Below are 25,227 nucleotides of genomic sequence, written 5' to 3'. Positions count from 1 at the left end.
TAGGAGCACAGGTGAAATCTTGAGGACTATTCTCAAGAAACATACGCAGTTACAAAATTTCAGGCAAAACAAAGTGAGAATGGGTTTCTGAGAAGGCAAGATGGTGATATTTTGTATTGAATTTCAGCCCAGGAAATGGTCTGAAATTTGGTTTCAAATTTTTGAGGCTTCTGGTGAAAAGTGGGATTTTTCAAAGAAGACAGACTTCTAGGTGGGAGCACTCATGAAACTGTCCTCTGGAATCAGCCCAGGAGACACGAGGATGTGAGGCTCCAGGGAAGGTGAGAGGAAAGACGTAGAGAGCTTGCTGGAGCCTAGGGTTCAGCTCAGGGATGAGTGAATAACATTGCTCAGGGAGTCAGAAGCTCTAAGGTTAGACGCCCCCCGCCCCCCCCCCTTCATTCTACACTCAGACTTTTGGCAAATTGCCAGAGCCCTCAAAACTGTGGTTTTGTCTGTAATAGCCAACACTTAAGTTCGTCCTGAGGAGTAAGTGAGAAGGCACTCACCAAGTCAGCCACACAGTAGGTGCTTCGTCAATGGGAGCTGAAGCTGAGACTGCGTCCAGCTCCTTGAACGCCCCCCCCCCCCTTCCTGGTCTTTAAGGTCTCAATTGTGGGTGGTCTCCTCAAGAGCACGTGAACAGACCATCACCACCAGCTCCACCAGCTCCCTGTTCCTTCCCAAGAGCTAAAAACAGAGGTCCATTCACTTGAAGCGAAAAAGTGATCACAAATCCAAACGTACAAAAAAGTGGAGTTAAGGTTTAAAACAAATGAGTGTGGGCTTCTAGAATGTGCTAAGGGGGATGTGATTCACAAAAGGTAAGAAGTTGTTTTTTCACTCAACCTTTTGTGTGTTAAACCTTAAGAATCCAGATGGGTTCTTGCAGTAAAAGGAAAATGTGGAGCCAGCGGAGGGGGTTAGAGAAGTCGGGATGGACAAGCATTCTTGTGAGGTAAGGTTAGAGGGGTAGCAGTGCGCTGAGAGAAGGGAGCCTGAGGGAGTGCGGACGCAGGCTGTAGCAGGGGACACAGGCTGCAACGGCACATAAGACTGAGGATGAGGCAGGAAACTGTATGCTATGCTAAGGGTTTTAACTTGCCTCTGTAGAGAAGAGTATGTGGAGCTGCTGAAGGTGTTAAGGCAGGAGAAAGACATGAGATGTGTGGTGTGGGGAGATGATGTTGGTAGCCGGTGGCTGTTGGGCTGAGGCATGGAGGGGTCAGGGAGGCAAAGCTACTTCAGTGGTTCAGAAAAAGAGATGGTGAGGGTATGGATTCAGGCAAAGGCAGGAGGTTGGAGAGAACAGGAAAGCGTTTTTAAAATACCGGCGATAGAACAATCAAGACTTGTCATCATGCCAAGACCAGTTTGGCTCAGTGGATAGAGCATTGGCCTACAGACTAAAAGGTCCCAGGTTTGATGCCGGTCAAGGGCATATACTTGGGTTGTGGGCACATTCCCAGTAGGGGGTGTGCAGGAGGCAGCTGATCAATGTTTCTCTCTTATCAATGTTTCTAACTCTCTATCCCTCTCCCTTTCTCTCTTTAAAAAATCAATAAAATATATATTTTTAAAAATCAATAAAATATATTAAAAAAAAGACTTGTCATCAGGGGAAGTGAGTATTGAGGGATAGAGAGGAGTGGGAAATAGGGGAGAGAAAACCATCCCTATTCCACCTGGCCCCCTTAACATCCCTCATCTGGCTAGTAAGCCAAGTCCCCTGACCCCACTCCTCCTCCACTCCTGCCCCCCCCCCCCCACCTCCACTGCTCATCTTTGCTCTCAGCCATTGCTCCCATCCTCACTGGTCCCCTGTCTCAGGTCTGGCCCCCTTCCAGCCACCTTCACAGAGTTTCCTCAAATGCACATTGGATTATATTGGCTCATCACCAACATCACTAAATGGTGCTCAAGACCTTCTATCCCATGGCCCCGCTGACCTCTCTAGCATTTTCTCCAGTCTCCACTCCAGCCAAACAGACAACTCCCAGGCTCCTACACCTGCACAGCTTTTATCACCCAGTGCCTTTGCCCACGCTTTTCTGTCTATAACCCATTTTTAGTCCTCAGCTTGAAACTTTCATTCTTCTAGAAAATTCTTCCGACTGCTCCCCAAAGTGCAATGCCCCCCGCCTTTCTGAGGCTTCTTAGTTTCCTTAGCGTTTACAGCACTTGGTGGCATGTCTGTGTGCACATCTCCTGCTAGACTTGGAGCTGTGTCTCCTTGGTCCGTGCATCCCCAGCACAGAGCAATGATGGCTGATGTGGAGAACACTGTGTCAGGTGGCATTGCTGTCATTCACTCATTCAACAAATAGTTATTGAAGACCTACTATGTGTTGGCCATTGTTTTCAGTGTTTCGATATATTAGTGACCAAAAACCCAAATACAGTTCCTCTCCTTGTGGGGCTCATATTCCAGCAACAGACAAACAACAATCAAGAAACATCACAGACAAGTAAAGTATAGAGAGGATTTGAATGTGATGTGTTCTAACTAAGATGGGAGGGAAAGAGATGGGAAGGTTGGAATGGGCTTTATGACAAGGTGATGCTTTAGTGAAAACTTAAAGGAGGTGAAGGGTTTAGCCAATGGAGGAAGAGTGTTCAGCAGGGAGGAGTTGATGAGTGCAAGTTGCAAAGTATTCGGGCAACGTGTCTGATGTGTTCCACAAGGAGCAAGGAGGCCTCTGTGGCTGGAGTGGAGGGGGAAGGGAAGCAATGGGAGGTTAGGCAGAGAGCATTGGGGCCAGACCCTGCAGGATGCTGTGGGAGACCCTGGGACTCTGACCTGCTTTCTGAGCGCCCTGGGATGGGTTTGAGTGAGGCGTCCCATGATGTGACTGACGTGCGTTTAAGCTCATTCTGATGGCTGGCCTAATGGTGGCCCATGATAGCGGAGGCATTGACAGGTATTGGAAGGGTTCACATAGTCCAGGTGAGAGGTGAGGGTGGGTCCTGTGTGGACAGTAGCAGGAGGTGCAAAACGGTGGTCAGATTCTGGATGTGTTGGAAGGTAGAGACAGCAGGATGGGCTGATGGACCAGAGGAAGGTATGACAGATAGGAAGCAGGCTGGGGCCAGCCCCCTGAGAGGATGGGTTTGCCATCAGCGGAGGCAGGAAGACCTGTGGGTGGAGCAGGTTTGAGGAGAAGATGAGGAGTGTGGGTCAGGGCTTCTGAGGAAATGTAGAGGCTTTCCTGTTTTCCTTTCCATCCCAAATAAACAGTAGGGATGCTAAAAGTCCCTTTTCCCTGGAATTTTCCACAGCTTGGTGGAGGAGCAGGCCTCCCCACATGCTCAGGGAGCCGACCTTTCCCCCAGAGCTGTGTTTACTTGCAGAGAACCCGGGAAGGGCCTACAGACGCTGCCTGGCTCGGGGCACTTGGCAGACGCTGGTGAACCGCACCGTTTGGCAGGATGACTCCGAATGCTCTGAGAACCACAGCTTCCAAAAAAAAGTGAGTGCCCTCATCTCAGTGAGAACATGCCAGTGCCCTAACTGCCCTGCCCTGCCCCAGGCCCTCCATGGCCCTCCATGGCCCTCCATGGCCCCTTGGCTTAGGGGCCACATGAAGAGCCCTCCTCAAGCTTGCCTGCATTGGACTCACTTTTGCTGCCATTCCCTCTCCCTGGAACACCTCTCCTCAGCTCTTTTGTGCTTCGTCTTCCTTTTTAAATAGATTTTTATTGATTTCAGAGGGAAGGAAGAAGGAGAGAGACAGAAGCACCAATGTTGAGAATCACTTATCGGCTGCCTCCTGCATGCCCCATACTGGGGATCCAGCCCACAACCCAGGCACATGCCCTGACTGGGAATTGAACCGTGACCTCCTGGTTCATGGGTCAATGCTCAACCACAGAGCCATGCCAGCCGGCAGCTTCTCCTTCTTACCATTCAGGTTTCAGTCAATGTCTCCTTCAAAGTGAAGTCTTTTGTGGCCACCCCATCAGGAGTGGCCACCGCTCCCCATCATGCTCTGACATGCTCCCACGCTTGCCTCTCTGTGATGTAGCCTTCTCCTTTGAAAGCGGACTCTGTGGTAGCAGGCGGTGCATGGGCCTGAGGGAACACAGCGAGCCCCGGATTCCGAGCTGAGGTTCGAGGGCCAGACAGCCCTGTTTGCTGTCCAGACTCTAATTCCTGGCTCTTCATAGCCAGACCCTTCCCCTCTCTGTGACTCTGCTTCCCATCCACCCCGGGGGTAGGATCTATTGCACGTGAGAGCTGTGAGGATGTACATAGACACACAATTGTTAACAGAAATACAGCTTTCCAGAGAGAACCTGAGCCCTAGTCAGCACCCTTGGGTGGAAGTGAACATTGTCACCAGGGCCCAGCACTGTGACTGGCAGTGGGTCACCATAGCTGCTCAGCAATGTTCATTGGGCGCACAACCAATCCATGCCTCCTTCTTCCACCCACACATTTTCTTTCCAGGACTCTATTCTGGAAACTATTCTCCCCAAACAACTCCTGTTTGTACACATCCCACTCACCTTCCTTCAAAGTGAGAGCCAAAGGTAGCACGGACAGAGGGAAGGTGCTTGGGAATCAGAGGTCTAGGGCCACATCTGGGCTTCTTTCAGCCAATCAGACGTGACATGCCTCCAAAAACTAGAGTCTCGGGTGGCACAGGGTCAAAGTGGAGGTCCCTGGAGATGCCAACAGAGAGTTAGGAGTAGGCACAGTTGGAAAGGAAGGGACATCACTGAGTAAGCTTCAGGATTGCCCTGTCAAGTCAGAGAGAGAGGCAGGGATCAGGCTGGACTGGAGGCAGAGGCAGGGGGGACAGGCAGGAGCCACTGCAGGAACTCAGCCCAGGAGAGAGAGAGAGAGAGAGAGAGAGAGAGAGAGAGAGAGAGAGAGAGAGAGAGAGAGACAGAGAGAGAGAGAGAGAGAGAGAGAGACAGAGAGAGAGAGACAGAGAGACAGAGAGACAGAGAGAGAGAGGGAGCTCAGTGGGGTGCAGAGGAGAGAGACTGGATTTACAGGCTCCTGTGGAGGGAAACAGGCTGGGCGTGTGGTGAGAAGGCAGTCAAGGGCAACAGAAAGCTCCCGTTGGCTTTGGCTGGGGCCCTGAGGAGCTTTGAGACCAGGAAGACTCCTTGCCCTTTCCTCTGTCCTGGGTTCTAGACAGTTCACAACCACTTCTGAGTTCTCTGCCCTGATTGCAGACTGCAAACCATACCTGCCCCTGCCCCACGCTCGGGCTCCCTGACTGTAGAGCCGAGTGAGCGTTGCATGCCTGGGCTCTCCAGTCTGTACCATCTTCCCCTCAGACACGAAGAGCCTCCATTTGATCCTCACCCACAGGGAATTCTTTCACTTTATTACCTGATTTAAGTTAACAGAATTCTATGATTCTTTTACAGTTTTACCATGTGACAGGTCACACGCTTATGGTATTAAGATGATACCCCTGGTTGAATGGGATTCAGCTTATCTCAAGCATCTGCCTTACTTTCTCCAGGAACCAGACGCGTGCTAATTGCATGGCTTGAATTAGACAAATTGTCTTTCTTACCTTCCCTTCTGAACTAAGCTCCTTGAGAACAATGACCAAATCATAGTTCTATTTCAGTGGTCAGCAAACTGCAGCTTGTGAGCCACATGCGGCTCTTTGGCTTGAGTGTGGCTCTTCCACAAAATGCCATGTGTAGGCGCGCACGTACAGTGCAATTGAAACTTCGTGGCCCATGCGCAGAAGTCAGTTTTCGGCTCTCAAAAGAAATTTCAATCATTGTACTGTTGATATTTGGCTCTGTTGACTAATGAGTTTTCCGACCATTGTTCTATCTGAATACCCACCACCCTGCCCCTGGCCTAGTACCGGGACGCACTGGGCCTCAAGTAACCTAGTATTGTAAAGCCTTCACATATAGTGGGCACATAATAAATCCTGAAGAAATGGTGTCACTGATTCTGAGTCAGTGGGTGTGTGGTGAAGCCCAGAAATCAGCTCTGGTGCTAAATAGGTGATTCTCATGTACAGCTGAGGCTGGCAACCTAGGCCTTGGGGAGGATTCACCCGCAGGTGCGAGATGCCTGCTGCTTCCTCTGGACTTAGATCTGCAGTGGCCCAAGTCAGTGGACAGGGACAACAACACTTTCCAAGACAGGAAGTAAAGATGACTCTCTTTAGAAAAGTGAGGACAAGGGCACTGCCTCCTCCCCTCGGCAAACGGCTAGATTTCGAAGAATTCAAATATTTAAAAGAACAAAAAAAGCAAAACCAACTTCTGGCCATGTTTACCTGTGTTTCTAGTAGAGGGTTGAACTCTTGCCCAAAAAAGGCTAGTGTTAGTAAATCTCTGTCCTTTAGAGTTTTGGCAAACAAAATATGTTCTCCCAACTGACAACACAGTGGGGGTCCTTAAGCACATTAAAAAGTGCTTTTTAAAAGAGATTGTGCATGTGTCTGCACATGTGTGTATGTGTGTGTGCACATGCATAAGTATTAACAAGTATGTTTAGGTTCCTTGGTATAGCATTGTGCTTAGAAGTTTTAAATAAATTGTTATCTTGCCTTACTTCAAGCTGTGTCCTTTGCTCTTATAAAAATTCTCCCTATTCTCAAATACAAAATTTAATTCCTATATGTTATAATTTCAATTTTAATGATACATTTTAATTTTTAATATCCTATATAATAAAAGGCTAATATGCAAATCAACCAAACAGCAGAACAACCAATTGCTATGATGCGCACTGACCTCCAGGGGGCAGATGCTCAATACAGGAGCTGCCCCCTGGTGGTCAGTGTGCTCCCACAGGGAAGCACTGCTCAGCCAGAAACTGGACTCATGGTTGGCAAGAGCAGCGGCAGTGGCAGGAGCCTCTTCTGCCTCTGTGGCAGCACTAAGGATATCTGACTGCTGGCTTATAGGGAGCAGGCCTAAGCCGTCAGTCTGACATCCCCCAAGGGCTCCTGGACTGTGAGAGGGCTCAGGTCAGGCTGAGGGGGACCCTCCCCGGCCAAGTGCACGAATTTCATGCACTGGGTCTCTAGTAACCTATAATATATATCTCAATTGATAGATATCTATTTTTCCAATATTTTATTTTGAAATAGTCAAATATATAGCAAAGTTAAAATAATAATAATAAACACTACTAGATCCACTATCTAGATACAAAATGTATTAACATTTTGGCACATTTTCTCTCTTTCTGAAATATTTAAAAATAATTCGCAGACATCATGAAATTTTGCCACTAACTATTCCTTATTCTGAATTTTAAGAACATTATTCCATATAGCTATAATGCCATTATTCTAACTAAATAAAATCAACACTTATTTCATCATCTCAACCAATGTTTCATCATACCCTTCCCCAGTTGTTCTCCTCGCCCATCCCCAGTTTTTATAGCTTTTCTTCCCAGAACCAGGCTCTTTTTTCTGTTGATGTAATTGCTCCCCTTCCCTTCCTCATAAGTGCCCATTGCCTTTGTTTCCCAGTTAGAACGTTATTCAGGCTTCTGCCTGGGTCAGGATGACAGGAATAGATATCCTTAGGATCTCACTTTGAAAAACCTTTCTATTTTCAGGTCAACATAGCGTAGGTAGTGACAGCCAGGATCTCTCCATGACAAAGGCACATTTCTCCTCTTGTATTTAGTCACTAATTGGCAGGAGGCTACTTTGGTACCATTGTTTACCTTTCTCCCTAACATATCTTCATCAGTGTTCTACCTTCATTGATGATGTGTGCTTGAGTGGATTCAAGCTCTATCAATCCTTCCACATTTACTAGGTGGCATCTCTTGGAAAGAAGACCTTCTCCCCCTTTCCTTCTTTTTGAATATCACTATGGACTTATAGATTGTTTTATTCACTTCTACCTATTCTTTAAAAAAAAAAAAATCCTCACCCAAGGATATGTTTTACTGATTTTTAGAGTGAAGGGGAAAGGGGGGAGAGAGAGAGAGAGAGAGAGAGAGAGAGAGAGAGAGAGAGAGAGAGAGAGAGAGAGAGAGAGAGACATCAGTGTATGACAGGAACATTGTCTCTCATACATACCACCATCAGAGATTCAGTTCACAACCTAGGTACGTGCTCTGACCAGAAATTGAACGGCATCCTTTTGGTGCATAGGATGGTGCTCTAACCACCTGAACCACATTGGCCAGGGCTATTCATACTGATTCTTTTTTATGATAAACTAGAGGCCTGAGGCCCAAAAATTTGTGTACTGGGGGGTGGGGGGCGGAGGTCCAACTAAGGAGCGGCTCCTGAGCTGCAGTTTGCCGCTCTGTTGACTAATGAGTTTACTGACCACTGCCTTGGGGAAAAACACCTAAAAAACATCTTAATAATGTACTATTGTCTTAAACCTGAAGTCAAAACTTCTGGGTAAGGGTAATGCCTTATGCAGTGGTCGGCAAACTCATTAGTCAACAGAGTGGCAAAGCATGTGGCTTGAGAGCCGCAGTTTGCTGCCGACCGCTGCTCTAACCAACTCAACACACAGATTTCTAGTTTCTTACCACCAGTAATAAGCCTTTTTTCTCTTCTTTTCTCTTCTTTTCTCTTCTTTTCTCTTCTTTTCTTCTCTTTTCTCTTCTTTTTTCTTTCCTTCTCTTTTCTTTTCTTTTCTTCTCTTTTCTTTTCTTTTCTTTCCTTTTCTTTTCTTCTTTTCTTTCTTTCTTTCCTTCTTTTCTTTCTTTCTTTCTTTCTTTCTTTCTTTCTTTCTTTCTTTCTTTCTTTCTTTCTTTTTTTCTTTCTTTCTCTCTTTCTTTCTTTCTTTCTTTTCTTTCTTTGCTGGTTTTTTGGTTCTTGGAGCCCACTTTGTTGAAAAGCGGGCCAGTTGTGCTGGGGAATTCATGCCTCTGCTAACCCCAGAGCAGCCTTCAGACTTGGATTTTAGCCCAGGGCAACTGATTTTAGACTTCTGACCTCAGCCTGCAAGACAATAAATCATGTTATTTTAAGTTACCAAATTTGTGGTTATTTGTTACAGCAGCCACAGGAAATTATATAAAAGGGCATCTTGAAAAAAAATTGCAGCTGACATCATACTGATTGGTGAAAAAAACAAATGCTTTCCCCTAAGATCTTTAACAAGGTAATAAATTCACTCTTTCCACTTCTGTTCAATGGAAGATCCTAGCCAGAGCAAGAGAACAAGAAAGAGAAGTAAAAAGAAATAAAGAGTTTGAAAAAGAACAAGTAAAAATGTTATTCACAGAGAACATGATCATCTACAGAAAATTCCAAGGAATCTACACAAAGTCCTACTGATATTAACAAGTGAGCTTAGCAAGGTTGCAGAATACTGATTGTATTTTTATATACTAGCAATAGGCAATTAAAATTAAGAAAACAATATCATTTATAGCAGCATTAAAAATATTAAACACATATAGATGAATTTGACAAAGGATGAGTAGTACCTATATATTGAAAAATGCAAAGCACTGTGAAAAGAAATTTTTAAAAAATCTAACTAAAGGGAGGAACATACTATGTTCATGGACTCTAAATTGATTCATAGTTTCAGTGTAATCCAATTCAAAATACCAGCAGAATTTTTGTAGAAACTAGCAAGCTGATTCTAAAATTTATATGGAAATGCAAAAGATATGAAATAGCTAAAACAAACTTAAGAAAGAATAAAAGTGTAAGAGTAACACTAATTGATTTCAATGCTTTCTGTAAAACTATAGTAATCAAGCCAGTGCAGCATTGGCATAAAGATAAATATATAGACTAATGAAATAGAATATAGCCCTTAAACAGACCCACACATATAAAGGAATTTGATTTTTTACAGAAGTGCTAGGGCAATTCAAAGGGGAAAGAATAATATTAGCAACAAATTGTGCCAGAACAATCCTATATAATTAAAGGGTAATAGGCAAACTGACCAAATGGTGGAAAAACCAGTTGCTATGACACAACTTTTATCCTTACCTCACACCTTGAATGCAAATAAAGTAGAAATAGATCACAGACCTAAATGTAAGAGCCCAATCTATTAAACTTCTAGGAAAAAAACCATAACTGAAAATCCTAAGGCCCTTGGTAAGGGTTTTAAAACTAGGATAGAAAAAGAAAAAGTTCATAAATTGGACTTGATTAAAAAAAAAACTTCTCCTCTTCTACAGACATTGTTAAGAAATTAAAAAGCAAGTCCCACAATGAGAGAAGATAGTTGCAAAACACAATCTGACAAGAGATTTATATCTAGACTATTTAAAGAACACTTACGATGCACAATTAAGACAAACAATTCAATTGAAAAGATGGCCAAATATTTGAACAGATACTTTACCAAGTAAGATATACAGATGGAAAATAAGCACATGAAATTATTCTCAACATCATCAATCATTAGAGAAGTGCAAATTAAAATCACAATAAGACACGGCTACACACCCACTGGAATGGATAAAATTTAAAAGACGGATTATATGAAGTGTTAATAGACTCTAGAGCAGCTGGAACTCTCATACACCGCCGGTGGGGATGTAAATTGATATGACTCATTTAGGAAACAGCTTGGCAGTTTCTTAAGGAGTTAAAACATACACCATACCACTCCTCCATTCTATGTCTAGGTATTTATCTGAGAGAAATGAAAATCTATGCCCATATAAAAACTTGTACAGAAATTTTTATAGCAATTTTATCTGTACAAGCCAAATTCTTAAAACTCCCCAAATGGCCATCAGTAGGTGAGTTTATCAATAAATTGTGGTGCATTCCCAATGGAATTCGACTCAGCAATAAAAAAGGAATGGGCTATATCACGGATGAATCTCACAATAATTATTTGAAGGGAAAGAGCCTTACAGAAAAGAGTACTTATCATAAAATTAATTTTATATAGAATTTTAGAAAATGTAAACTAACCTGTAATGACTGAAAACAGACCAGTGTTTGCCTGGACATGGGCTGGCAGGAAGAGTGAGAGGAGAGGCATTACAAAGGGTCACAGAACCTTCTGGGAGGTGATGGAAATGCTCACTGTCTTGAATGTAGTAATGAAATCACAGCTATATTCATGTCCAAATTCATCGAGGTTTATACTTTAAACATGTGCAGGCTACCGTACCTCAAGTTTACTTTCACAAAAGTAATAAAAGAGTTATGCAGATAAGTGCAAGACATAATTTAGCAGATAATGAGTATTTACTGTGGGATTTAAAAAAAACATTGTCAAGATTTTTGTTTGTAAATGCATTTTGTAGAAGAGCCCACAGCATCTTGATGGTGATATGTACGACGGACTGAAAGAAATGGTGAGATTCCAATGGAGAATCTCACTTAATAAAAAACAGAATTTCCAGTAAGTTGTCCTCTTTTCACAATCAGGCTACCCTGGGACTCACAGAAAATATTCCAGTGTTTTATAAGGTCTTTGTCTAAGAGTTCATCTATGAAAAGTTATTTTAGGAAAGAGACATCCAATTGGAAACCTGATCTCATCTGAGAGAGAGAGAGAGAGAGAGAGAGAGAGAGAGAGAGAGAGAGAGAATAAATCACTCTACTCTAGGTATAGCACACCCAGGGGCAAAGATCCTGTCTTCATTCCCAAGGGACCCTCTTGTCCTGGCACAATTCTTTTATGATATTGTGAATCTTGGTGCACCAATGCTGGGCTGTGGGACTCTTTACTCATCAAGGCGCCTTGGCCTCTGAGATGTCCCTCACTTGGGTGCCAACAAAGTTGGGGTGCTGCCTAAAACCTTTATGGTCTGGGCACGGAGCTCGAGGTGGAGGCCACAGCCAGCTAGCTTGGTGATCACGGCCGCTCTTCCTCTGTGCTCAGGTGGAACACCACGCCTTGCTGTCGACCTTGCAGCTGCTGTACACCGTGGGCTATTCCCTCTCCACGGTCACCCTCCTCCTGGCTCTCACTCTCCTCCTGTTTCTTCGGTGAGTGGAACTCTGCAGACGTGTGTTTAGGCGTGTGCCTGGAGCTTGCACATTGGCTACCTCCAGAATGCAGTAGGAGACTGGACTGGGTGGTGGCCGGGCTCATCAGAGCTGGAAAGGAGTCTGAGGAAGGGAGATAAATATCAGAGGTCCACTAAGAGCCACAGAGTCACCTGTTACCAAGCGCAGTGAGAAGTGGGATCTGGGTCCCTAACTCATAGGATAACCCATGTGCCCTGTTCCAAAGTCCTGATCACACCAATTGCTCCCACAGCCCATTCTCACCACAGAGCAGCCAGAGGCATTATTTTTTCAGCAGAGATTCAGAAACGCCCCAAAGCAGATGCATGAGGGGTAGAGATGGGATTTCAGACTCCAATTAGCTGTGTGTGCTGGTGCCCAGGCCCTGTCCTAAGCATGCTCCACGCACTAAGTCATTTAAATCTCATCCTGATCCGAATGAAGCTTAGTTCTAATTCCAGGAGATTAGCACTGTTATTTACCCCCATTTTGTAAGTGAGTTACTCAACTATGGAGAGATTGAGGAACCGGCCCAGGATCACACACAGCTGGGAAGTGATGGAGCCAGGACCACAACCAGGCAGTCAGCGCCTCAGCATTTTCACTCCCTGGTGCTCTCTTTCAGAATCCCAAGCCTCAGTGCTTTTTTTTCAATCACGTTTTTTAAAATTCCCAGAGTGAGACATTTTTAGAGCCGCAGGGGAGCCCCCAAGGCTCTCTCAGTTCAGCCCTTTCCGGAACATCACTGAGCACATAACTCGGCAGAAGGAGAGTTTGGCATGGAAGTAGGAGACCTGCATGGGGACCGTGCAGACCTGGATACTAGCTCCAGCGCAGCTCCCCACCTGGGCTCTCCAAGCCCAGGTCTGGCCCTATGTGACCCTTAATCTCAGGGTGGTCCCTGTCTCCTGGAGCTGGGTAATAACTCCTGAACAACGGGAGAATCACACAGCCCCGGCCCACTGCTGTGGGTGACCTCCTCCACTCACCCTCCCAAAGTCTCAGCACCAAGCCAGAGAGCCAAGCGGCCCGGCGCTGCAGGGAGTAACTTCAGCAGAACCCGGGTCTACTGCGTGTCTGTTGGCCTCTGGCGCTGGGTAGAGTAAGACCCCGTCCCTGCCCTGGAGCAGTCCCCAGTCTAGTTAGGGAGAATGATACGTAAATGCTAAGGTGCAAGGAACTGCTTCAAATCTGCCTTCAAAATTAAAAAAGACAAAGAGCTCTACAGCAAGGCATGTGCCGCCCAGGGGCCCAGGCTGGCCTATGGGCCTGTGAGAGCCCAGTGGTGCAGCTTTTATCAGCCAGGATAACTCGGAGCCTGCAGGAGGCTTCAGGTGGGCGAGGCCTAAGTGTGTGCCTATGTGAGCACTTCCCACCCATGACCGACTGAATCCTCTCATAGCCCTTGGAGGCAAGCACTCTTGTTCTTACAGGCCGTGAGCCTGGGAGAGCCGAATGCTATAGCCTTGGAGTTTCTGGGTTCAAATCTCAGCTCTACCACTTGCTGCTCTGGGACTTTGGACAAGTGACTTAACCCTTCTGCTGTGGTCTCCCCAGCAGTAAAGTCAGGGCAATAATGGTGCCTACTCCTTCAGAGGTTAGAAGGAGCAAGGGTACTCATAAGCACTCACTTGTACGTGGCTTGGGACATAGCGGCATAGGTGACCATGTTATACAGGTGTTAGCTGTCATTATCCTGGCGTCATCGTTGAGGAAAATGGGTCACAGGGCAGTTGGGTCACATAGCCCAGGCAGCCTGCTCTGGAGCCTACACAGCACCTCCACCCTGTAGTGTAGAGGGTACACAGCGGTTCAGGCACTACCTGTTCCTCCTGTGCAGGAAGCTCCACTGCACCCGCAACTACATCCACATGAACCTCTTTGCCTCCTTCATCCTGAAAGCCCTGGCCGTGCTGGGGAAGGACATCGTGTTCCACAACTCCTACTCCAGGCGGCCCGACACCGAGAAGGAGTGGGTGTCCTACATGTCTGAGGTATGTCCTCCCCTGGGGGGTCAGTGCTGGGTCAGAGGGCAGGGAGGGGGGCTGGAGAGGGAGGAGAGAGGTAACGGGGGCCAGAGGCTTTGTGGTCAGACAGGCGTCACCTCCGAGAGTGGGGCAGGTAAAGAGAATCAGCAGCAGAAATTTCACTGCGGGGCTACTGACCAGCCTGGGGTGGGAAAGGTATTCTATATAAAGAAGAACTAAACCAGATCCATCTTATTATTATTGTTTTTTGGGGGGGTTAATCCTCACCCAAGGATATTTTTCCATTGATTTTTTAGAGAGAGTGGAAGGGAGAGAAGGAGAGACAGAAACATCAATGTGAGAGAGATGCATTGATAGGTTGCCACCTACACACGCCCCAATCAGGGCCAGGGAATTTGCAACCAAAGTATATGCCCTGGACCAGAATCAAACCCGGGATCCTTCAGTTTGTGGGCCAATGCTCTATCCACTGAGTCCATCAGGCAAGAGCTATTTTTACTACTTGTTAAAGCAGCAAAGCTTTCCCACATTGAAATCTGCATCTGTGGACATGGTTTTTCCTTTATCCTGTTAATGATGAACTCAGTAGCCTGTCAAACTGACTGAATTCCTGGAATAAACCCAGCTAGGTTCTGACACATTGTTCTTCCTTTTCTGTCGCTGGATCCCGATGGCTAGTACTGCCTTTGGTTTAGCATTTCTCACCCACATTCGTGAGTAATTGTTTTTTCTTATAATGCCTTTGTTAAGCTTTTGGATAAAATTTATGCTGATCCCTTAAATCGGACCCGTTCCCTCTTTCTCTGTCCTCTGGAGGAGTTGATTTTAGATGACTTATTCTTCCTTAAACTTGTGATAGATTACACCAGTGAAGCATGTGGGCTCAGAGTTTTGTTTATTGAGAGGCTTTTAATTATAAACTAATTATATCTCATGTTTACATTTTATATTTCTTCTGGTGTCACAAGGTAAAAATTTATGTTTTTCTAGAAATTTCATCTAATGTTTTAAACTTATTGGATGATATTGTCCATAGCTTCCTAAGATCTTTTAAAGGTCTATTGCGTCTATAGTGGTGTTCCTTCTTTCCGTTCCTCGTATTGATCATTTGTAGCTTCACCCTCTTCCTCTGCCCCCTTTATTGTCTTTGCCAGGAATTTCTCAGTTTTACTGGATTTTTCCAAAACTGAATTTTGGGCATTGTTGATTCTCTTAATTTTATGTTCTCTAGTTCATTAATTTCCACTTCCATTTTTATTATTTTTCTATGTACTTTTGTTAGGTTTATATGCTGTTCTTTTTCTGACATAATATTTAAAGTAATTGATTTTCAGCTTTTTGCTTATTTAATGAATGCATTTAAGGCTGCACGTTTCATTCTGAGTGTGGAACTAGCTACAGAGCACACATTTTGATATGCAGTAGTTTCCTTTCATTCAGTCCAGAAGTAGGTTCTAGTCTCTATTATCATTTCTCCTTTGATTCATGAGTTATTTAGAAGCTTATTTCCTCATTTTCAATCATAGGCAGATTTTTTGTGGTTGTTGATGTCTAGCTTAATTGAACTGAGATCAGAGAATAAACCCTTTAGCTTCCTTTAGGGAAGTTGCAGATGAGATTCCCCTGGTTTTGTTTGTCTAAAAATGTCTAACGTGTCTAGGAAGAGGCTCGGCTTTGAAACCTGCAGGAAACATTCCTTCACATTTTGAGATTGTGGTCACCTCTCTGTGGTCACCTCTGTGGGGAGCAAAGAGAGGGGTTCTGCTCAGAGAGGCCCCTCTCCACCCTCCTGTGGTCCCGATCCTGGGGGAGCTGGGCCCACCTGGGGGCGCTCTGTCCTCTGCAGATTTCCGCCACCTGCCGCTCGGCCCAGGTCCTCCTGCACTACTTCGTGGGCACCAATTACTCATGGCTCCTGGTGGAAGGCCTCTACCTCCGCACGCTGCTGGAGCCCACGGTGCTTTCTGAGAGGCGGCTGTGGCCCACATACCTGCTGGTGGGTTGGGGTGAGTGATGTGGACCCCGGCCTTTTTTTCTGGGAACTCTTCGGATCATGGGAGCCCAATGGGGCCTTTGGTCAGAGTTAGACACTCAACTGGAGAGTGCAAACAGTGCACACTCACACACAAACCCAATAGACACACCGCACACCTGCAAAAAACTGGTACATCATGACATTCCTCCTTTACTGACCCAACTGTCTTGGTCTGCTCAGGATGTCATAACAAAATGCCATATACTGTGTGGTTTATACGATGGACAATTACTTCTCACAGTTATGGGGGACGGGATGTTTGGAATCAGGGCGCCAGCATGACTGAGTTCTGGTAAGGGTCGTCTTTCTGGCTTGCAGACAGCTGCCTTCCTGCTGTTTTCACATGGTGGGGGGTGGGAGGTCACGAGAGAGTGCACACAGCTCTGGGCTCTTCTTACAAAAGAATTGATTCTATCATGATGACATCCCTGCCTCCCCAACCTCTTCCAAATTTAGTTACCTCCAAAGGTCTCATCTCCAAATATTATGCTATTACTTTGGGGTTATGGCTTCAACATATTAATTGGGGGGTGGGGGTGGGGGGGGAAGGAGACAAATGATAACACCAGCTAAGTTTTCAAGATGAGGCCTGGAACCCCTGCTGCCATAGCACCTGGGGATTTGAGACTGCAGAATTCAGAGGAAATGGCCTTGGCCTTCAGTTTAGAATAGTTTGGTTACCGTCTCTGAATTGACTGCAAGCTGCTTTGTGACCTGAGACAAGTCTGTCCTCTCTGCTTCCTGGTTTGCTGACAGTGAAACAATGGACGAGCTGTGCCACGCTAGGTCTATAGCCCTCGCATCCCACCGTACTACGATGTTTGGGCTGTTATCAGAGTTAACCAGCGGTGCTTGGCCCATCAGACTGGGGCAGATACAGGTAAGTTTGGCCAACCAGTAACTAACTACACTCGTCTGTTCTCTCCCCAGCCTTCCCACTGCTGTTTGTTGTGCCCTGGTGTATTGCCCGTGCGCAGCTGGAGAACACAGGGTAGGCAATTCATCTGTTTTCTCACTTCCCTGAGCCAGTAATTCCCAAATATGCCCAGACACGGGGCTACATGCCATTTTCCCCAGAGACCATGCACCCCCTTCCATTTTGGCCATCTAAAATATACCTAGTGGGGGACTGGGTGGGAGCGATGGTGGGGGGATTGGGCAAAAAGAAAAAGAAAAGGGGAAAAAACTCATGCACATGAACAACAGTGTGGTGATTGCCAGTGGGGAGGGGGAGGACAGTATAGAGGGGAAAATGGTGATGGATGGAGACTTGACTTGGGGTGGTGAATACACAGTACAGTGTACAAATGATGTGTTGTGTGCACCTGAAAGCTGTATAATTTTGCTAGCCAGTGTCACCCCAATAAATTCAATAAAAAGGAAAAAAATAAAAATAAAGTATATTAGGAATGTAGATAAAAATAATCAAAGGTTTTCCTTATAGTTTATTAAGTTATGCCTGCAAATTAGCACAAAATTAGCTAGAACAAATTAGAAAATAACACAAAAATTTGCTGCATATCTTATCAGTGACCTGAGTATTTAAGCATACAGGTATAAGAATGGTTATTGCATCCTAGTTCAAAGTGGGAGGAATAAAGCAAAGTGGAAAGGATAAAAGTGTCCAAAAGATTCAAAATTCTGGTTATAAATGAATAAGTCCTGTGGATGTAATGTACAGCATGGTGACTACAGTTAACATAACTTTATTGTGTATTTGAATTTTGCTAAGACAGTGAGTCTTAAAAGTTTTCATTAAAAGAAAAAAAATTATAACTATGTGAGGTGATGGATGTTAACTAGACTTATTGTGGTGATAATCCTATATAATAAAAGCTTAATATGCTAAGTGTTTGACCATTCTGTTGACCGTTTGGTCAACTACTTGACCAGTCACTATGATGTGCAAGAGGGCAGATGCTCTGACTGGTAGGTTAGCTTGCTGCTGAGGTCTGGCTGATCAGCATCTGGGTGAGAGGGCTGGACATGCCCTGGAGTCCTCCTGCTGTCCCTCCCTGCTGGTCAACCTCTCACAGCCCCTTCTCAACTGGCCAGCCCCCATTGGCCCTGATTGAGACTGCGAGATGGCCCTGATTGGCGGCTGATTGCCGGCCAGGCCAGGGACCCTACCTGTGCATGAATTTGTGCACCAGGCCTCTAGTTTCACTATATTTATATAGTAAGTCATCATGTTATACACCTAAAACTAATATAATGTTAATATGGCAATTATATTTCAATTTAAAAAATAAAACAAAAAACCCAAACTAAACAAAAAGACCCTAAACATCCATCAAAACAGGAATTAATGAATAAATTGTGACTATATTGTGGAATATTATGAGACTACTGAGAAAACATGTTAATTCTATGTCTTCTGACTTCTTGGGGCTGAATCTCAACAGCACATTGTTAAGGCTGTTGCTGAATAATGCTTATCATGTGATCCTTTTTTCTCTCTCCAAATAATCACCACCAAAAAGTCCTTTATGTAATTAAGAATTTACATTTCTATGACCACAAGACAGGTGTAGAAGGATATACAACAAGTTTAGCATTGAGGAGCACTTTAGTGGTTAGAAAAGTCGACACTACTGTATTGATAGGAATGAATGTGAGTCCTCTCTTCTTCTCTTCCACCTCTCAGGAGAATGGGCTTGAAGGTGAGTCTTGAGTATGAGCACCCTTTTTCCACAGGTCATGCAGCTTTTGCATTCAACCTTACCTCGATTTAAAGTCTTCTTCTACTGTCTGCTCTTTGCTGTAGATGCTGGGTAACCAACGAAAATAAGGGAATCTGGTGGATCATCCGAGGACCCATGCTGCTTTGTGTAGCAGTAAGAACAATCCCATCTACCCATTTCCCCCCTCTGAGTTCAGCAGCTATGGAAGACCATGCCCCTCCCCACCACCAATTTCTCTGGCTCAGAAAGAGCCTGGGCCAGATCCCTTGAGAAGGAGATGCTGAGCTGTGAGTAAGATCTGCTGAATGAAAAGGAACAAATTAGCAACTTCACTGTCTTCTGGTTCAGGACCTAAGTTCAGGGTTATATACGTGCCTCCTTCTCTCTGGGTCTTCAGACATGCCCTTGGTAAACAGTTATGATGGAGATACAGGTGTATCAGCCATGGGCAAGCCCAGGAATAGCCTTGGGTTTTAACACCAATAGTAGGAGGGAGGGGGCACTCAGGAAGTTTCTTTTAGGGAGGAAAACAAAGAATCACTATTGACCCAAAACTGTGATGGGCGTTAGAGTCAGGAGATGCTGCTTCTGTGAGACCCTGAGGGGGAAGAGCCTGTATTCCATGTGGCCCAGGATTTGGGGGCTGGGGAAGGAATGCTTGGCCCAGAGTCCTAAAGCTCTCTTAGATGGGGGAGGGGAAGAGAGAGAGAGAGAGAGAGAGAGAGAGAGAGAGAGAGAGAGAGAGAGAGGGAGGGAGAGAGAGAGAATGTGGTTAAATAGACAGATACCAGATGGAAGCCATCCTTTTGAGGACCTAGCCTTAGAAGACACAGGGCATCATTTCCACCACATTTTTTGTTTTTGTTTGTTTAGATGCAAATAACAAAATCTAGCTCACAGTTCAGAGGAAAGGGGACATTAGGCTCAGCCTCTTGGTGGGAGAGGCGTCAACAATTTTATAAACCTATTTTAAAAAGTTTCTACCAAGGCTGATAATGAAGAGCTGACTTTTCCTAGTTCATGCAGTTGTGGAAAGTAGTCTAGATAGTGGAGAACATGTACTTTCCAGTGAATTCTGTGGCAGCAACAGGATCTCAACTATTGCTGGAGTTCTTTACAGAAGGGGGCTGTGGCAGTTTTTGTTAAGGGCAGGGAGGTTTGTAATCAGAGAAATCTAGACTTAATTACTCAGTCTCTTACTAGCTGTGCAACTTGGGAAACTGCACTCTGTGTCTCTGTTTTCTCATTGTGTCATGTCATAGTTTGGCTTCCTCAGAGGGTTATTGTGAGGATTAAATAAAGTAACGCATGGACAGTTAGCCACTGCCTGGCATGGCTCAATAATCATTAGTTAATAATGATAATGTACGTGTCCATCTGCCTTTCTCGGACGACTGTAGTGGTGGGCATTCCTGAGGCAGAAGAATAAACAAAATGGCTTTTCAGGATCCTTCCCAGGCTTTTGGTGGAGGTGGCCTTAGGGAGGTTGGGGTTTTCTGCAAGCTCTTTCTACCTGACCGCTGACTGCCAAGTTGCCCCTAGTTTACCTGGACAGGGATCTGATGGCCAGGCCCAGGGTGACCTCGGTATTCATAGACACTTGGACTCCGTCACTTACCCTTGTCTGCTTTTTTCCCAAGGTCAATTTCTTCATCTTCCTGAAAATTCTCAAGCTTCTCATTTCTAAGCTCAAAGCCCATCAAATGTGCTTCAAAGATTATAAATACAGGTGAGTAGCCTGAGGTCAGGATCCAGTAGTCTAAGACTGTTTTGACCTCTCTGGCCGTTCTGGCCAATGTCTGGGGGGGTGTGGGAGGGAATAGTTATGAGATGGAATGAGTATGTTTATCTCCTAAGGCCATGGTCAGCAAACTTCGTCTCTCAAGCCAGATGCGGCTCTTTGGCCCTTTGAATGTGGCTCTTCTACAAAATATCATGGCCTGGAGGAGTCTATTTTGAAGAAGTGGCGTTAGAAGAAGTTTCAGTTTAAAAATTTTGGCTCTCAAAAAAAAATTTCAATTGTTGTCCTGTTGATATTTGGTTCTGTTGACTAATGAGTTTGCCGACCACTGTCCTAAGGCTTCTAGGGAAAACCCCTCTGAGAAAGGAGTCATGGGATCCTGTAGGGCTTTGCCAATGGTGAGGACTTTCTGGCCCCATGAAAATGAAGTAAGTGGTGAGTTGTCATGGGCACACACTTCCCCCTAGTAGGAAACTGTTGAAATGCTCCTCAGAATGGCTGCTTTAAGGGAAAGGAAAGAGCCACGTGAAGGGAAGTTAGTCACCTATCTTTGGGAGGGATTTGAGGTCACAGAATAAAACACCTGTTCATAACTCAGAAGAGAGTAATTGGGCATTGTTGAAACCTTGGGATAGAAGACCACAAATGTTTGAAGTCCAAGGAAATACATTCAGCACACAATCACTCTTCCTTTGTGACTTGCCTTTGCTGTGTCCCTTCTGCTTTCCACCATGACAGTAGTCCCAGTTCGCAGCAAGTAAGATCACAGGTACTGAGAACTGCATTGCAGGAGATACAAATGAATGAATGAATGGATGGATGGATGAATAAGTGGCATAACAAGATCTCTCTTTCCTTTTCCAGTTACTCTTTACTGTCTATGAGACTTGTCCACTTCAGCAGGGCTCTTGCGAAAGGACTGTTTTAAATTAGAAAAGTAAGTCAGAGTAGGGATTCTAGTCCGCATGGTAGGACAGAGGTGGGGGTGTGAGTCAGGATGGCTATAGCTCTGTTTCTCACTCTCCTAAGGCCAAAAAGGGGGCCTAACTCAGGTGTGTGGGCAGGTAGTTTTTCCATTTATCTGACAAACAGTTAATGAATGCCTCCAATGTGTCTGAAACTGTGCTGGGAACGAAAGGGAAAGGCGATGTGGACCCTGACAGCAGGAGCACACACTAACTTGCCAAGGACTGGGACGTTGGTGTGGAACTCGAGTCAAGAGGGCTGATGCTGGCCATGATCTCAGACTCACCAACTGACCTTGGGCAAGCCACCTGGCCTTTCTGGGCCTGTTTTCTGGTGTGTAAAGTGAGAGTCCACACCAGACCCACCTCCTCCTCGTTGTGAGGATAAAGGAGGCCATAGACACAGGTGTTCCAGTCCAATTAGATGTGGTGAGTGGTATTTGCCCAGGATTCAAACCCCGGATCCTACCTACCTCCAGGAGGTCAGAGGAATAAACCACATGGTTCAGGGCTGGGCAAATAATACACTGTAGTTGGCCCAACTATTTAGCAAACACCCTAGCCCTGGGCCACTTGTGCTGGCTTGGACCACACAGAGCCTCACTGTCTTTCTTGGTGCCTCTGATCGAGCCTCCAAGTGGCTGACAGTTGCTTTGGCTCTTTTCCCAAGGCCCAGCCTCTCTTACCACCCTCTGAGGGGGGAGGCCCCAGGCCAAGAGCAGAGCTGCTCTAGTCTTCCCTGTGCGGGTCCATTCAGGGGGACCAGTTCTCTCATGAACACCCTGGAAATCCCACCGAGGACAGCATTCCCTGAAGACTTTCCACAAAGGCCGATTGCCTAAACCCTGTCACTTTGTGCCCCCAAAGCCCACCATGTACCACTTGGTCTCCGTGCTCCAGGCCTAGAGAAGTCCTTCCAATAGCTTTCCATCCGGGCCGCTCCCAAGCATCTTCTGACACTTGGCCGGAAAAACAGGCTGGTGAGCCTCCCCTGAGAGTCTGACTCAGAGAGTGACGGGTGGAGTCCCATCATTGGGCTTTTCACAGTCGACTTCTCCAGGAGAGTCTGATACACACCCAGAGGGGGGGCACCATATTAGATGCTGTAAGGCCATGGTCAGCAAACTCATTTGTCAACAGAGCCAAATATCAACAGAATAACGATTGACATTTCTTTTGAGAGCCAAGTTTTTTAAACTTAAACTTCTTCTAACGCCACTTCATCAAAATAGACTCACCCAGGCAGAGATATTTTGTGGAAGAGCCACACTCAAGGGGTCAAAGAGCCACATGTGGCTCATAAGCTGTAGTTTGCTGACCACAGCTCTAGCAAAACCAGGTCCGGAAATGTTTTGTCAAACCATGGCAAATGTGTTTCTCAGCAGCCTTGATAACTCTTTCCAAGGTCTCCCTTGGAGTTATCCAAGATAATAGTTTCCAGACTTTTCTGATCATGCATCTCTATTAGTACAGAAATTGTGAGCATGACCTTCATCATCTATTAATACGGCCTGTGGATCTGTTATATACATTATAACATAAACCAAAAAATAGAAATTGATTAAGAATGGGTAAACATTAATATACATAGAATTTCTACTACCTTCTTTAATTATATTTTCTTCTAACACCAAATAGACCACCTTGCACAGCACTGGAGTGTGTCACCCCATTGGGAGCCAAGGATGGAGAGAAGTGTAAATAAAGACACTGGGGAGGCTCTGATGGCTAAGCAGTGATTTAGGACTGGCTATTTGGGGGAGAGAAAGAGTAACTGTGCCTGACTCACACTGGGAGTCTGGAAACTTCTTTTCCCTTTCCCCCACTCTTGTATGAGGAAAAAAGCTTGAAAAGAGAAACATGTGTTTGTGCCTACCTGGAGGCCTCCCAGGATGAGACACTTCATCTTGGCAAGTTTGCCACCACCTGGGACTGTACTGGGGACCGATGAGTGTGCCCGAGTGGCTGAGACTGTGCAAGGCTGACTGATGCCCCCTGAACTCAACAAAGGGCATCAGTAAGACTATACAACTATTTATTCATAGAGACTGTGGAAGGTGGGAGTGGGGTGGAGACTCCTTCTAATGCCCCCAGTTTTTGCAAAGTTGACACCAGAAGATCCAGAAACACAGCGCGGTCACTAGAACATTATTGGTGATCACGTCATCCAAGTAGAGTAATTGGTGATGAGGGATCCTTGATGGTGGCCCGAGAATCCAACCCTGTCCTGTGATCCTACCTACCTGGTGAGAGGGAGGCTCCCTCCTCCAAAGAAGACCTCCTGCTTTTCTGTAATATTTCCTGCCATTTGGGTTGGCCATCTGCTTTCTGTTTACTGACTTTCAATTGCAGAGTTCAACGGAATTGATCAGCTTGTGCTTATTCATTAGCAAAATGTCAGGGCCCTATCTTTCAGGACACACCCAGGCCACCTTAGCTTTCGCCCTGGGCTGGTGAATCCTACAGCAGTGATGATCACGCTTGCCCACTTTTCTCTCCAAGCAGTGCTAACCCTCTCATTTCCAAGTTCTGAGAGGGCTGCTTCCGGTCACATCATGGGCCATCTCATACTGCCTCTTCCACGCTGGAAGCTTCTCCCCAACACACTCCTCCATGTTTGTTTTCTCTGAGAGCCCTCTGCTAGGGTAAGGAGAAGGGGGGTGAAAGGGCCTCGTGCATTTTTGTACAAACTCCGGTAGGAACAGTTCTACCTCCAACTTTCCCAGATTTGGAGAACTTTTAGGAAGTCGCTCTCAAGAACTGATTCCCCTCCAGGAGTCTATTTTAGGAAAGTTTAAACTAAACACACTTAAACCTTGCCAAAGAGGTAAGCTGCTAGGACCTGGAGAACCTTCTGTAGGCCCAGCCCTCATTTCTAGGCTTCTGCTCCTCACGTGGAGGCAACTGTAACCAGCTCCTCAGCCTGGGCTGGAAGGGGCAGCTGAGCCCTGCCTGTGGGCGAGCAAGGCCCTGGGAGGCCCACAGACACCCACAGATCTCTGCGTGGTCGGCGATCTCTGTTCTTGGTGGTTCTAGCATGGCGGTGGCTCACTTCCTCCAGATAAATCGTCTTAACCATCCATGTGATGGGTGGGCAGAGCGCTTAATGGATTCACAAAGGAGAATCATTTAGCATGCTAAACCCCAGAGCCCTTTCTGAAAGAACTTTCTGGTGGGCAAAGATGAAAAATATCACAAGTGAAAGTAAAATGGATCAAAGTCATTGAAGTTGTAAGCAACTTGAGGTCTTTTAAATATAAGGATAGCTAAATTTTAGTGACCTTTCATTATGTAGATAATACCATTTATTCTGAGGGTTAATCCTTATGATGACATTTCCAGTTATTATTATTAGTAATATTTTATTTTTATTTCAATATTTTATATTGTATTATTATTATTTGTACAGTTCTCATTTTTACCAATAAAAAGGTTAAATAATTTGCCCAAGGCCACACTGCTAGCAATTGGTATTGTTGGGATTTGAACCTAGGCCTTAGTTACTGTCCCTGCGGGATTTGAACCCAGGCCCCAGATACTCTACTGCCTTTGACCCTACCTCCTCCTTCCCCACTGTAAATATTTATTAAATAGTTAGATGAATGCAATAAACTTATCCATTTGGTGTGGTTGTTTTTAAAGATTTTAAATTGATTTTTAGAGAAGTCATGTGTCCTGACCAGAATTGAACCTGCAACCTTTCAGTGCACAGGACGACACCCAACCAACTGAGCCACACTGGCCAGGGAAAAATAAGTAATTTAAATAAACAAATGAATAAATTTGGAAAATAAGCATAAACCCAGTTCCTAAGAGTAAACTGCAATAAATATTTATGAATTTTTATCTGAACAGGAACACAAATAGTACTTTGCCTAAGGAGAAGTTAGATGAGG

At 45.3% G+C, this 25,227-nt stretch overlaps 1 protein-coding gene across 1 annotated transcript in view; it reads left to right on the top strand.

Annotated features, from left to right (window-relative positions):
- The window catches only part of GLP2R (glucagon like peptide 2 receptor), a 50,562-nt gene that overhangs the window by 12,062 nt on the left and 13,273 nt on the right, over nucleotides 1-25,227 (top strand). Inside the window, exons 4-10 of the mRNA XM_036452201.2 lie at nucleotides 3,352-3,470; nucleotides 11,791-11,897; nucleotides 13,759-13,912; nucleotides 15,753-15,912; nucleotides 16,872-16,932; nucleotides 18,709-18,778; nucleotides 20,266-20,354. Coding sequence (XP_036308094.1) covers nucleotides 3,352-3,470; nucleotides 11,791-11,897; nucleotides 13,759-13,912; nucleotides 15,753-15,912; nucleotides 16,872-16,932; nucleotides 18,709-18,778; nucleotides 20,266-20,354 — 760 coding nt within the window. The remainder of the gene's footprint in view (nucleotides 1-3,351; nucleotides 3,471-11,790; nucleotides 11,898-13,758; nucleotides 13,913-15,752; nucleotides 15,913-16,871; nucleotides 16,933-18,708; nucleotides 18,779-20,265; nucleotides 20,355-25,227) is intronic.

This window comes from Pipistrellus kuhlii, unplaced genomic scaffold (genome assembly GCF_014108245.1).
Source record: "Pipistrellus kuhlii isolate mPipKuh1 unplaced genomic scaffold, mPipKuh1.p scaffold_m20_p_23, whole genome shotgun sequence".
In the NCBI taxonomy this organism is placed as follows: Eukaryota; Metazoa; Chordata; class Mammalia; order Chiroptera; family Vespertilionidae; genus Pipistrellus; species Pipistrellus kuhlii.
This window is presented reverse-complemented; position numbering and strand designations above follow the sequence as displayed.